The sequence below is a fragment of the Agelaius phoeniceus genome, chromosome 2, assembly GCF_051311805.1.
Source record: "Agelaius phoeniceus isolate bAgePho1 chromosome 2, bAgePho1.hap1, whole genome shotgun sequence".
Lineage (NCBI taxonomy): Eukaryota > Metazoa > Chordata > Aves > Passeriformes > Icteridae > Agelaius > Agelaius phoeniceus.
In genome coordinates this window covers 41,680,413-41,694,387 of record NC_135266.1, presented here as the reverse complement: position 1 = coordinate 41,694,387, position 13,975 = coordinate 41,680,413, and the positions used below count along the sequence as shown (strand labels likewise).

Sequence of the window (13,975 nt, the reverse complement as noted above, 5' to 3'; positions counted from 1 at the left end):
GGCAGAAACAAGACAACAATTTCCTGTGTTCTGTGAAATGCTCTCCTCATGCTCTCTCCATGTTGCAGATAGCATACATAAGCACCCTATGTTTAGGGTTTGGGATTACAAAAAAACGACCCTGCATTTCATACTGTCTGTTTTCTCCCTTTGGATGCTTGTCATTTGATATTACATCTTTCAATAATTGGAGTATTTCTCACTTCACTCAAAGTATCTTCCCACTCCCTGACTCTATCTGGCCACATCATGAAGACACCCTCATCTTTTGAATGGCCACAGCAGCCAGAGAGGCCCTTTGGCTAATTTGCTTAGCATCATCCTTATTTTAGTTGGGATTATAGCTGAATACCAGCAGGGCTCCCTAAGTGCCTCCCAATGTCTGGGCAGGGGACTCCAGTAAACTCATATACAGCCTTACACGCCAGAGATTTTCTTTGCTAGTTAACACACTGTAACTTCAAGCTGAGTTTTGTAAGTGTAACTTGGTTACACCACAGTACAAAATGCAAGAGGGTGAACACAATTTTTTCTGGCTTAAATTGAAACCTGCAAATGCTCAGCAGTGTTGTCTCCATTAGTAAGTTAAACAGGTTCAGAAACTGTCTTGGGTACTGACACCAAATAGCATGACATGGTCTGACCTTCACTGAAGCTACAATCTTTGTCACTGAGTGCTGCTTGGAAATGCTTTCTGGAATGGTTGACTTCCAAATTCTATCCAGGAGTTGTTTGAGAGAGTGCTGTTTGGCACATGCCCAAACATGGTTAGAACATTTGGTCATTCTTTATTCTATTTAGATATCCCCGTTGCAAAGCCCAGGAGTGAAAGAACAAAAGATGACCAAGTTTACCTGGTAGAAAGGGAATCTGCCTTTAAATATCTTAGTTTGGCATTGTCTAAAAAATGTAGCTTAAAGTTTTCAGATATGTTCCGTTATTGGGAGACTACCTTCACAACCACTGTAACCTAAATAAAGGTAATGAAAGGTATTGGATTAGTTCTATAAGGAGTTATATGCTTGTAAATAAACAAATAAAGAAAAACACTAGAATGTTGCAAGCAATTTATGATGTTCCAGTTGTCCAAGGTCAGCATCTTATGAGATGTGGGATTATGACTACTAATAATATAAGCATAATAGCTGCAGTATAGCAATATAGGATAATAAAGCATAATATAGCTGATCCTTTCTCTTGTAAGGAAAACATGCAGCAATTTGTTGTAAGGAATGACTTGCAGAAGCTCCTGCACGTGGACTGGCATAAATGAGACATTGGCTGAAAACACTGTTTCTGGAGTGGTTGCATTCTGAGTAAAGGAAATTAAAGGTGGTCATAGCTGGAATAAAATTATTACATCCAGAAAAAGAATGGCAAGCAGGAGAAGTGTAAAGTAACAAGCCTTATGCTGAATTACAGCTTTATAAGAAGAAGGACTGCTGGCAGTATGATGCCTAAATTCTTTTACAAGGAAGAATAAAGCACTCCATGTGCCATTGAAATGAAGGTTTGATGAGTGCACATATTAGAATTTAATCTAATCCCTTTAATAAGGGAGGTTTACACTTTAAACATCGAAACAAATTAATCCTAGACAAATTACTGAAGTTAGCATTCACTTATTAACAATTTCTGTCCTCATGACAAGGGAAACACCTGGGACTTGCTGCATGACAAAAAACTGGTTTATTGGAAGTCTCAACTGGCTACAAGTATTGAAACAGCTCAGGTCAAGCAGTGATAAATAATTTAAAGAAATCAGTATGAGGTAGGTGTCACTTTAATTTTATATTACCAGATCTATTAGATGTTAACCTTGTCAGACGTGTAATTGCTAAATGAAATCATGTTTTTGTACCTTTGCTTCATAAAATATCACTTGCTTACTCATGCATTTTGTACAAACCTTGATGTTGGCACTGACACAGTTTCACATGCCCATTGCTTCTGACTAGCAAGTACTGTATTGTTCTTTAAAATATATTGTAAGTATGCCAATTTTTATTTTTAGCAACTTGGAAAATGTGTTGAGCATTACCTGGGAATTGGCAAGGATAAGACACATACTGTGTTGGAATTCTGAAATATTTTTCTGTGCAACACTTACATATTAGCTTGTTTCTGGTAGAAATGAGTGTAGATTTGGAATGCAAATTTTAACAGGTAAAGATATTCTGCCTAAAATTGTCACAAAGAACAGGTCATTCCAGTATTATTTTATTTGAATGCTTGGTGGGTGAACTCTGAGATATCTGCTGTCAGCATAGGATTTTAGAGAATTATGAAAACAAAAATAAGACAATCCTAAGTCTTACATGTAAGTGTTTTATTGTGAAATCCACAAAAACTACATTGGTTTTGTAAGATTATCTCAAAATTAGCTTTTAACTGACTTTGGATTTTCCTTATAGTTAAAGTCTCATTGGAGATTTATAGATCAGTTATGTTTGAAAGGGAAAATATTGTGATTGAGCAGTGTTGGCAACTTTTAGGGCTTCATTTTGAACCCAGGCATGATCCCATTAAATCAATGGGAACACTACTGTTTTCAAAATGACCCTTTTCATTGCTTCATTGATGCTAAGGAGTTACAGCCACGGACTTGCAAAGAAGCTAAATGATTTTATTAGAACTTAATCCCACAGGGATTTGCACAGAAACGTGGGCCTCTATAAAGAGAACATAAAATATTACCAAATGAAAGCTCTATGTTGTTGGTTGTGCCATGGTTTGTGACTTTACATAAAGTGTGGTCCACAGACCATCATTAAGAGCACTCAAATTCATAAGTAAAAGCCTGCCTTTGAAAGCTGCATAAATACATTAATTCATTTACTGCAAGCAACTTCTTCTAGTTTCGGAAAAAGGAGAATCTTTTAAAAGTCAAGGTTTTCAGATAAACATAATTATAAATATTTTTACTTCTCTTGTACATCTATTCCATTAATTTTTTACCAGTTTTCATGAATCAGTAACTGTCTTGAGTAAGTTTAAATAAATAAGGATTTAAAATTCTAGTGAAATTGAGAGTTTCTCTGTTTAGCAGCTTTAGTTTTGAGCTCCTTTTCATGGAGATGAAGGTAAAGGGTTAATGGTATTTAATGAGTAAATCTTAAATTATCATATTTCTGCATCATGTTAAAAGCATCAGAAGAGATACTTGAGTCTAAATCCCTTAGCATCACTTCTATTTCAAATGAATTTAGCCATATTTCTTGTTATGTAGTGGATAGGCTGAGATGATAACAAAATGCTTCTGTATCTTACACATTTAAACATTTAAATTTCTCTAGGACAGGCTTTGTGTCACCTAGTAAAAGAAAGAGGTTAAAAGATGAACTCACTAAGTCCACACTTTGGAGGCACAGGGAGTCTGGAAGCAGGTGAGCACAGTGGTGGCCAAAGCAGAGGAGCAAGTCTGGTCTCCCTAGAGAGGTGGGTGCTCTGCTGCTCATGCTGGCAAAGAATATGGTGATTTTTCAAGGTGAAAATGCTGTTTTCTACTTAATAAGAGTCAGTGAGTGCACATCTCTTGTCATTAGACGCCCAAGACTAAATAGGTTTATTTGATCAGACTCTGAATTCTTCTTCCAAAGGATGAAGGACGTCCAGTACCGTGGTGCATGGCGGTAGAAGGGTGAATTTCACCAAGTAACCCACGATGTTTTCCTTAAAAAATGGCACTGAAGGTAGAAGTGCATCATCTCTTCTCATGTTTTGGCAAGACCCAAAAATGTGCAACTGTCAGACTTTTACTGGTGTATTACCACTAAATGGAGTGCATGCATGTGTGGTAGATGTTTGGAGGTGGGTGGTGGAGGCTGCTGTTCCTGTGGACACCTCTCAACATTTACAGTTTGAACTCCCTCTGTTCAGACCATTTTCTGTTAATTCTTATGATTTCTGGCAAGCTCTAATGGGAGCAGATACTCTACCCCCAAAATTCCAAGTACTCTTGGTTTCTATATAAAAACCTTCAGTTTAAAATACATTTGTCTATTTTTATAAGTTCTAAAGTTAAGTGGTCCCATGGGAAGGCACTGCTCTTCTGTTATCAGCCTTGCAGAGGTGAAGCTGCCTTTAGAGTTGAGCAAAAAAGTTGCTTTAGCACAGTCAGATATCTAATTAATCCCTCAGTAAATAAAAGCATTCTGTAATTAAATAAGCAAGATGTGCAATCAGTTCTAAGACAAAATGCTTTGCATATTAATATATTGTAATCCAGGAGCCATATGAGGCTTGGTTTTGGATATGAAGTGTTTGTAACAGACTTTTAACATTATGGGGAGCACACTTCAGGCAAAACAGTGTGGATTTTTTTTTTTTTGGCAAAATTCTGCTGAGTGTGATCTGCAGGCTAAAGATTTGAATGTCTATTAAAGAACAAAAAGGATAATTTTCAGTAGGGAAAAAAACAGTTTCAGGATGTGGATTGTTGTAAATACACAAGAGGGATTGAAAAGTAACCTTTTGACATTTTAATGGAGCAGCTGCGCTGCTGGGGAACCGATGTTATTGCCTCGGGGAGGTGAAACTGTTCTGCGAAGGGGGTTCATGGTTTGTGACCATGGTTTGGGACGGTTTGAAGACCGCAAGACGCAGCAGCACCGCGTACCAGCTACTCTACAATTAGTCAGCTAATCTGTGGGGTGGTCGGCGCTGTCCGCCTCCGTGCATGAAGCACCTGGGGTTGTAATGACGGACGTGAGATCGCGAACGGTACCAAACCCCCATTTCCTACGGAAAACTGATGGGAAATGAGGAATGTAGCGGAGCCCCGCTCACCTGGCTGCTCCCCGGCCCCTCCCATTGGCTGCCCGACGCCCCGCCCCGCCCTCTGATTGGCTGCTGCCGCCTCCCGCCCCCGCCCCGCGCGCGGCAGGTCCCGGTCCGGTACCTGGAGGGGAGCGCGGGGCCGCTCCCCCCGCCCCCGCCGGGCCGCCGCGCGCTCCCATTGGCGGCAGGGCCGGCGTGCTGGGCCCGCCCATTGGCTGGTTGAGCGGCCGGCTCGGCCGCGATTGGCCGGCGGGCGGGGGCGGGGCGCGCCCCGCCGGGAGCCGGGCGCTGTGTTTGGGCTGGAGTTGCGGCGGAGCGGGATCGGGAGCGGAGCTGTGCGGCCGCCGCCGGGCAGCGCGTTCCGGGCACGGCGCTCGGCGCCCAGCCGCGGGCAGGGGCGCGGGATGGCCGCCTCGGGCGGGGTGCGGCGCGGCGCGCTGGGCTGAGCGGAGCGAGCCGCGGTCGCCCGTCTGTCAGGACCATGCCGTCGGGGAGGGAGCCGTGCGCCCCTCGGCTGCGGGATCCGAGCGGGGCGGCCGCCCCGGCAGCGGCCGGCAGCGCCTGATCCCGCGCCGCGCTGCCCCCGCGCACCGCCATGGACGAGCGCTTCAACAGGTGGCTGCTGCCGCCGCTGCTGGCGCTGCTCTTCCTGCTCATCGTCTACCAGTACGTGTCGCCCGCCTGTCCCGGCGCCGCCTGCCCCCGCCGCCCGCCGGCCTCCGCCGCCCGCCGCGGGGGGGGCCCGGAGGAGCGGGAGGAGGAGGAGGAGGCGGCGGCGATGCCGCGGCTGGCGGCCAAGTTCCCGTTCGCCCGAGGGGAGCTGTGCCGGCGGGTGCGGTTCGACATGCGGGGCCGCGACGTGATCGTCTTCCTCCACATCCAGAAGACGGGCGGCACCACCTTCGGGCGGCACCTGGTGCGCAACATCCACCTGGAGCAGCCCTGCTACTGCCGGGCCGGGCAGAAGAAGTGCGCCTGCCACCGCCCGGGCGGCGACAAGGACACCTGGCTCTTCTCCCGCTTCTCCACCGGCTGGAGCTGCGGGCTGCACGCCGACTGGACCGAGCTCACCAGCTGCGTGCCCGCCGCCATGGAGCGCCGCAGCTGCGCCGGCAACCGCACCCTCAGGTCAGTGCCTGCTTTCCAGATGCTCCAAACCAGATCCCGCCTTTCCCAGCGCCCTGGGAAGGTGCCCTGGCAGCAGGGCGAGAGCTGTCCGCTGCCGTCCTCAATAGGAAACAAACGGCGGGGCAAGGCTGGCGTTCCGGGGGAGGGTGTGCTGTGGGCTCTTGCCTTCCCGGTGTGTTACCTGCGGTGCTTTCCCTGTGCCTCTAATGCGCGCTGATTCCGCGCGGCGCGGCCGCAGCTGCCTTTGGTGCGGCTTAGCGGAGAGAAACTCCGCTCCTGCTCCCGCGAGTTTCTCCTGTCTGTCCGTCCTCTCGAAACTTGTCTTTAACAAATCACTACGCTCTTCTGCAGCAAGCAGAGTGCCTCTGCAGAATCTGATGGATCGTTGCAGCTGCTGAATGTTGTACCTAGCGGAGTTGGCAGTATCCAGAAGCCCTTAAACTCACTTTCACCCATGCTTCGCACGTAGGCAGGGTCTGCGCTTCCCGTGCCGTCCTGGCCGCTCGCTCTCCCTGCAAGCTCAAAGTCGGGAGAACATGTGTGGTCTCCGTACTGGCAAAAATCGCACTATGAATGTCCCTTTGGTGACCTGATGACAGTGGAAAAGGGAATTCTGTGTGCATGCTGCCTCTCTGCAAGTTATAGTGTGGTTTTGTTGGGTCTTGTGAAAGGTCTTGCCTGTTCTAAACATGGAATGATTGTCAGATGGGCGATCTCTCTTGATAAGAGATACCTCTGGGTGATTCAGTAAGTTTTGGTCTTTGTTCTGATTTATTCACCATTCAGTCAGATTATTTAGGCTAGCATTAGAACCTTTCTCTATTTGATTGATTTTGGACATGTATTCAGGAGTTATGAGCTGAATTCATGCTTAAACCTTTGCACTTTAATAATTGTAACTTCAATTCTGGAAAATATGAAGGGAAATACAGGAAGAATACCTTTAAAAAAAGTTAAATAGTTTGGGAGCTACATTATGTTCTTTCATTTTAGTATCCATCTTGATTTTATGCATACACAAACTTTAAATTTTCAGTAGAATTACTTCCACATTGTGGTTCGTATCTTGTTACTTAACATGTATAGACTGTGACATTCATGGGCACATTTTCACAGGGTTTATTCATCAGGACAATAGAGTTGATTATTGTTGTTGACCAATTTGAAGGTTATTTGATGTGAACATCAAAGGCCCTCCCATACGGCAAAGCTAGTTGCATTTGGAAAGACTCCAGTCAGGATAATTTAAATTTATTGTGGATGGTTGTGGACTTTAGCTATACTTGCAGAATACTGTTAAGGTAATTTGTACAATTTTATGAAAAAAAAAAATTAGCTGAATATGAAGTGTATGTATTTGCTGATGGAAGAGGAATGCTGGGAATGTCTTCAAGGACAAAATAACTTGGTGGTAGCTGTAGAGCTTTAAGGAATATTCAAGAAACCTGTAAAAGAGAGGGGAGGAGGAAGAGTAATACTTGTAAAAATGTCTGAAAATACATAGTCTGCCAGTGAAATCCACTTTTTCTCTCATGAAGAATATTAGTAGGTAAACGACTGAGTGCTAAATTCAGTTGCAAAGATTACAAATGGGAAATAAAATTGGAGTAGTGGCTTCAGTACTATTACAGAAAAACATTCTTGTATTAGATAAATTTAAAACTTCAAGTTGAACTACACAGCCAGTCATAGGACTGTGGTTCAGTGCATAGTCAGTAATTACTTTGACTGAAAAAAGTAGTGATACTTTGCTATTATAGGTGAACAGTGTTTTCTGATTTTTTTTTTGTTACTGATTTTTTTTTTTTTTAATTAGTGGATTGATTATTTGGCTAGTGCAAGATTGCACTTCTTGATTTGTCTTTACATAAATGAGGAAAGCACTGTGAATAATTTATTGCATCATTTTAATACTGGTTTATTCTTCTATTATAACCTGTGCTGGGAGACTCCTTTACATTTTCCCCTTTATTTTGTCATTATAACCATGTAGCTTGGCTTCTGCTTCTCAAGGAACTCTAAAAGGAATCAAATAACCCTAAAGTATGGATTATCTCTGCTGTGAATGTCTTTGCTGCTGGTGAAATTGGAATCAAGCCCAAACTACTTTGCTGTACTATTAGAAGCATGGATTTAAGTATTTTTTTAATGTCTGAATGGAGAATTGAGGGGACTGAATACCTAAAATAGGCAAGAAACTAGCATACGTGTCTAATGTGAAGTGTACTGAATATTTTCAAGTATTCCTTTAAAGCTCCTGAATGTATTTGAAGCAGTAGACTTCCCTGAGTAGCTCAACTTTTCTCTTCTGCCTTCCAGCTATGGTGTCAGAAAATTAGGCTAAATTGCTTAAATATCTGACAATGGATTTTCTTTGTGGCCGGCAGGACAAACTTTTATGGATTTGCTACCAAGTTGTTTGATCTCCTGTGCCATGTGTTTGATGCAGTGAAGATGTTTTGTGTGTTTCACATTTTTTGTTTGTTTCTCCACTAGCAGGTGTTAATATAATCTATTCTTTCGGATCCCAGTATATGCAGTCTGTCTTCTACTACAGCAGAGGGAATAAAGTGTTTTTAGTGTATGATAGTGAAAATTTGTTTCTTAGAGTGCTAAAAATAGTGCAAGTTAGATTAAGTCCTACCTTTAAACACAGATCTTCGGAAGATTTAATGAAGGAACTATGATTAGAATTCATAGGGAAAGGGGCTAGCTGGTAAGGAGTAGATAGTCATGTAAAGGTCCTGGAAGACCTGTGAAGCACAACCTCTCCTCAGTTTTTTTCTTTCATGGACAGTGTGTTTAATCACATTAGGGTTTTGAAAAGAATTTGGCTTAGTTTTTCCTCTTCCTAGTGTTGGAGTTTTGAAGTCTCAGGACTCCAGATGGAACATGGGGCAAAAACTGATGCTGTGCTCCAGAAATCTGAACTTCTTTAAGTCCAAGTGCGAGCATGGACTTTTACCTCTATGGGACTTAATGGTATGGTGTGCCTTGTCCCAGCTTCAATATGAAAAGTTGTTGGTTATTAATGTATTGGATGCTACTGCGAAGTTGTAGAACTTTCTCTTTTGTTAGAAAACAAAGTGACATTACTTTTCATTTGAATGACATTACTTTAAAAAACAACCAAACCAAGACAAAAACTGTAGGCTCTATTTCTTCAAATGTTTGTATATGTTTTCATTTTCAGGATGTGAGATTTTCTGCTAAAATACCTGTTTAAATGTCTACAGAGCCAGGCTATTAGTTTTTCATACTAATGTGTAGCTTTCACCTTTACAAAAGCTGCTATCTGGATAGTGCCTTTAATTTTTTTTTTAATTCAAGAATTTCTTTTTAAAGTAACAGTGTTTTATGTGTTTGCATTGCCCTCTGAGGAAGCCATTGAAGTTGGTGGTGCTTGTGTTCAGTTCCACTCCCAGAATTTGGATTTCTTTCAGAGGTGCCAAGAAGCTGAAACTGTAGAATCTTAGCTAGTACTGCCTCAGGAAAGAATGGAAAGAGAAATGGTGTGAGATGTCTAACCTGGTATGCCAGGGAGGAGTTGGTGTCAAGTCCAAGTGACATTAGGCTGTCTCTGCAGAGAGTGGGGAGAAATAGAATAACACAGGCAGCCCTTTTAATGGTCTCAGACATGTCTGAGACCTGCTGAATTGCCTTCTTGGAGCTCCTCCATTCACTGATAGCCAGTTCCTCCATTCACTGATAGCTAGGGAAAGACTAGAATGGTGAATTGGGACTCTGTCTAAAACTAGAAAAGTTCCACATCCAATATTGCAGAGACATTGTCCAAACTGATTATCTGCCTCTGTTAGGTTGCCAGGTAATCCTTGGGGTGTGAGGTGGGGCTTGCTTTGTCTCTCTGCTCGGTGGAGGAGGGGTTGAGAGAACCTGACAAGTCCTGATCAAGGCGCTTTGTATCCCTTGTGGATGATGCCTGCAGTATAATGAATAATTATTCATTATTGTTTATTTGAAGTTTGATTAAACTAGGAAGGCAATCTTTTAACTATACACTTGAAAGAACACTTTATTGTAAGTTTTGTCTAATTTTCTAATATGAAAACGTGAAATCACTCAACTTGTGTAAACCCCATAAGCTTTATTATTAATGCAGTTTAGTCTTCAAAACTATCGATTTTCATTAATTCACTTCCATTATACTCTCTATTTCCTTGTCCTTTTTAACTTGCCATATGCTACATTTTTCTATGGAAGTGTAAATCAGCAGTAAACCCATGAGTCCTGAAATGGACAAAGCTGAATAGAAAATATTAGTAGAATTCCTTTTCCTTCTTTTGCATTCCTTTATTTGATTATGTTGTTTTTTAAGCTCTAGCTATAATAGAACATAAGAACAGACTCTGGTCTTTGCAGCTGTGGTAACGGATCACCACAAAAATGTAAGAGTGTTAATTGAAAAATAGGACTATGCTGAAGATAGTGGAGAGCAGAGAATAAAAAGTCACAAATATTTAAACTGAAAAAAAGCACAAATTCTCTGTTGTACCTTAGTATCTTCTACTGAAATGAGCCAGTAAATTCTATATAGTTTTTAAAATTAATGTAAGGAACAACAAAGACTAAATAATTTCCTGTGGTCCTGCTACTGACTGCGGGTTTTTTACTTCCTTACCTGTCTCCAGTGTAATCTGCTCAAGGGTTTTATTGTCCTTAAAATTGAAAAGTGGTGTTGTCTTCCCCAAGTGCCTAGTGTGAATCTTGTTAACTTCAATTTTAAGCCCATTGCATCTCCTGTCTTTTGAGAACCTGAGAACAAATCGATCTCGTTTTCTCTGCAGTAGCCTTCTGGGTACTTTGGTTCTTAAGAAGCCTTCTTTCAACTTCCCTGCTTAATAGCAACCAAATCCAATTCACTCTGTCTTTATTGGAGGAACACAAAGAATGGCCTACTCTTTGGGTTTGTGTCAGTTGTTTCCTTGAAAAGTGGTGTTTCAGTGGGAATACAGTGTTTCGTTTCTTACATGTAGTACAAAATGGACCGAAAAGATTACTTGGCTTATTCTGAAAGTTGTGCTTGTGGTTGTACTTCACTGATATTTACCATTTTTCAGTTTCCTGACATTGACTGTCAGCTTGGGATTTAGACATTATTCATTTTATTATAGACTATTACTTATATTTTCCATTGTCTTTTTGTAGGAGCTTTGTGCTCATCCCCTGTGGATTTCATTCCCCTTCTGTCAATTTCTTTCATTTGCAAAATTGATTTAAGTTTTTTGTTCTTCCTAGCTTTTCATCATTGGCACGTTTAGTAAAAATGGTTTTATTTTCAGCATCCATGTTGTTGATACAAACATAGAATAGAATGAAATCCCTTTGTAATAAATCTTTTGTTTGATAACTCTCAGAATTGCTTTCCAGGGGGTTCTGCCCTTACCACATCATATTTTTTTTTTCTGGACTCTGTTTTCTTTTTGGCTTATGGGAGTAATTGGAGTTGCTTAAAGTTGTCCTTGATTTTTTTTTTTTTTTTTTGGTAAAGTATTTCCTTTCTTATGTTCCTATTTTAGGCCAATTGCTGTATTTTAGAGGGAAATTAGGCTGTTTCGATCCAAATTGATTGAGATTGTAATTCTGTATTTTTCTTCTATTTGTTTACAGACAACTTGTCTAGAACTTGTGGCAACAACTAGCAGCTATCCTTAAGTACTTTTGCACTGTATGTGTCAGCTGTGAGTTTTCTCCTGTCAGAATAGCAGACAAATGATTGATGTACCAGAACTTTTCTGCATCAAGGTTGTCACAACCCTGAAAAATCTTTCACCCAAGTCTTGTCTTCAGACTTTTGAAGATACTGCTATAAATCTCAGCAGGTTGCCTACGAAAAATGACTAGAACTCATGTTTACTGTTAATTGCCAGGAATGATAAAAGAGTGGTCAGCACTATTTCAGATTGGAACAGATAGTTCTTATTCATCTGTCATTGTAATTTATGGGTAACTGGAACAGAGTAAGTTTTGAGCCAGGAAGGTGCATGCTATGAAAATGATCAGCTGTACTGCAGTTCTAGTTGTCTGGAAGAGAATTTAGTGATTTATCCAAACAAATTTGCCTTTTTCTGGTGTTTCTTTCTGGAAAATAGGCTGTCTAATAAGGTTTTCTTTACAATGCAGGAGCTATTCTCTTTTTTGTGCAGGAGCCAGGCAGAGAAGTCCTGTGGGAAAAGAAAAGAGTGGAAGTGTCAGGATCATCCCCTAGGGCTGTACAGTGTTATAAGACAGCCGCTATTTGGACTTCCTCATGTTATGATACTTTTTAAATTTCTATTAACCAGCTGCCTCATTTAGAATCCTCTTGAATAGGGTATTGCTTAAATTCTTACAGAGCATTGGGATATGTATTGGTTTCAGGCAGAATGGGAAAGGTTATTTTGTGAATGGGAAAAGTTGCTGTGTAATGCCGTTACACGGATAGAGCTCAGATCTGTAGACCCAGCCAGTGGCAAAAATAGGAATAAAATTGTAAGCTTGCTTGTGGAGTTTTTTTTTGAGAACTCTTTGTGGAGAAGAAAAAAGTCTCTGCCAGCTCAGCTCTGGTGATCACAGGAGAAGCTGAATGGAAACTGTAAAGATCTGGTTGAACTGAATGATTTCTCCCTTCAGGTATGTTGACAGTTTTCAATGTCCTAACTGCTAAGTAAGCAAGAGTAAAGAGTCTTCTCCCAGGGTTTGGTGAACCCACAGCAGTGAATTGAGCTTCTATATAATGTAAAGCCTCTGCTGCTGTTTGTGCAGAATGAGATCCAATGAGACCTAGGGGAAGCCTGTATTCTTTAATATTTTTAGTACTGCATTTGACTTGCTGCCTGTTCTCTGGAAGTATTTATAACCCAAATTTCTATGATGTTGTAATGTTCCCAGTTGTTTCAGAAGGTAACTTTTAAGTCCCTTAAAAGCTCTATTATTGCTGAGCAAGGTTTTAAACACTGTGTAGGAGGCTAATTGCATGAATTAAGTCTCATGTGGACAGCCTCTAGATTACAGTTATTCAGCCCTGAAACAACTACTATTTTAAGGGGAAAAATTTAAGAGAAGTATTTTGGGATTTTGTTTGAGATGGCATGAATCTTCTTTCAGAGAAATTGCTAGAGTAGCAAAATCAATAACTCTTGAAGTACTTATAGTCTGTTACATGATCAGTGCTTGAGATCTCAATATGTATTGACTGAAAAGGTGTAAAATGGGTTCTTGTAACGATAGGAGCTATTAGGATTTTGATTCTGCTGTGAAGCTTACACTTAGGTGGTCTTTGTACTTCTAAAAAGATCTGGAGTGTGGCCCACAGCTTAAAGTCATCTTAGAAAAAACAGTGTTTAAACTTAGTGTCTTAACCCCCATTTTTTTTCTTTATTAATTGGTAATCTGTTAGAAAATGCTTGATGTAAAAGTGGTACAGTTATATGTACTAATACACTTATATGTCAGTTGTGAAAGTGACAGGGTCATGGAGGGTTGACTGTGGCTCTGAGTGTTTAAAAACTCAATGGAAATAACAAACATACTGGCGTAGTAGTGGATGAATGAGCTTTGAATGCCATATGAAGAATAATGTTGGGATAGGAAAGCAATGAGCAGATGCAGCTTCAGTTTCCAGAGGATGGAACAAACCATGATATTCATAATTGACTTGAGAGTATATTTCCTGTTCTGTGAAGGAACTTGATGTTGATGAGAAGTCTTGCCACATGGTGCTCTTAGATACTGGAAGGAAATGGTCCCTTCAGGGGATGTGTGTAGAGGAGCTGACATCTCTGAGACCAGTTACTTTCTGCAAATAAATTAAATTGAAAGTGAGGTCAGTGAAATAAAGTGCTTCAAAAAGCACTAATGAAAAATACAGATTTTTCTTATTTCTCATCTAAATTCTAATGATCTCAAAGTAAAGAACTTGCTGACTTGCAGATTTCCATTTGATTTGTAAGCTGGCTTTTGTTTAAATAGCAAATACATTTGTTTCTCAGTGTTGATGTATTTGCATACTTGAAAGTGTCTACTTGCAATTTGCAATTTTTTACTTAAATTCCATGTATCTTTGCACACA

At 41.1% G+C, this 13,975-nt stretch overlaps 1 protein-coding gene across 1 annotated transcript in view; it reads left to right on the top strand.

Moving 5' to 3' along the window:
- Nucleotides 1-5,234: 5,234 nt before the first annotated feature.
- The window catches only part of HS6ST3 (heparan sulfate 6-O-sulfotransferase 3), a 277,062-nt gene continuing 268,321 nt past the window's right edge, over nt 5,235-13,975 (top strand). Inside the window, exon 1 of the mRNA XM_054655161.2 lies at nt 5,235-5,907. Within this exon, the coding sequence (XP_054511136.2) occupies nt 5,375-5,907 (533 nt within the window). The 5' untranslated portion in view covers nt 5,235-5,374. The remainder of the gene's footprint in view (nt 5,908-13,975) is intronic.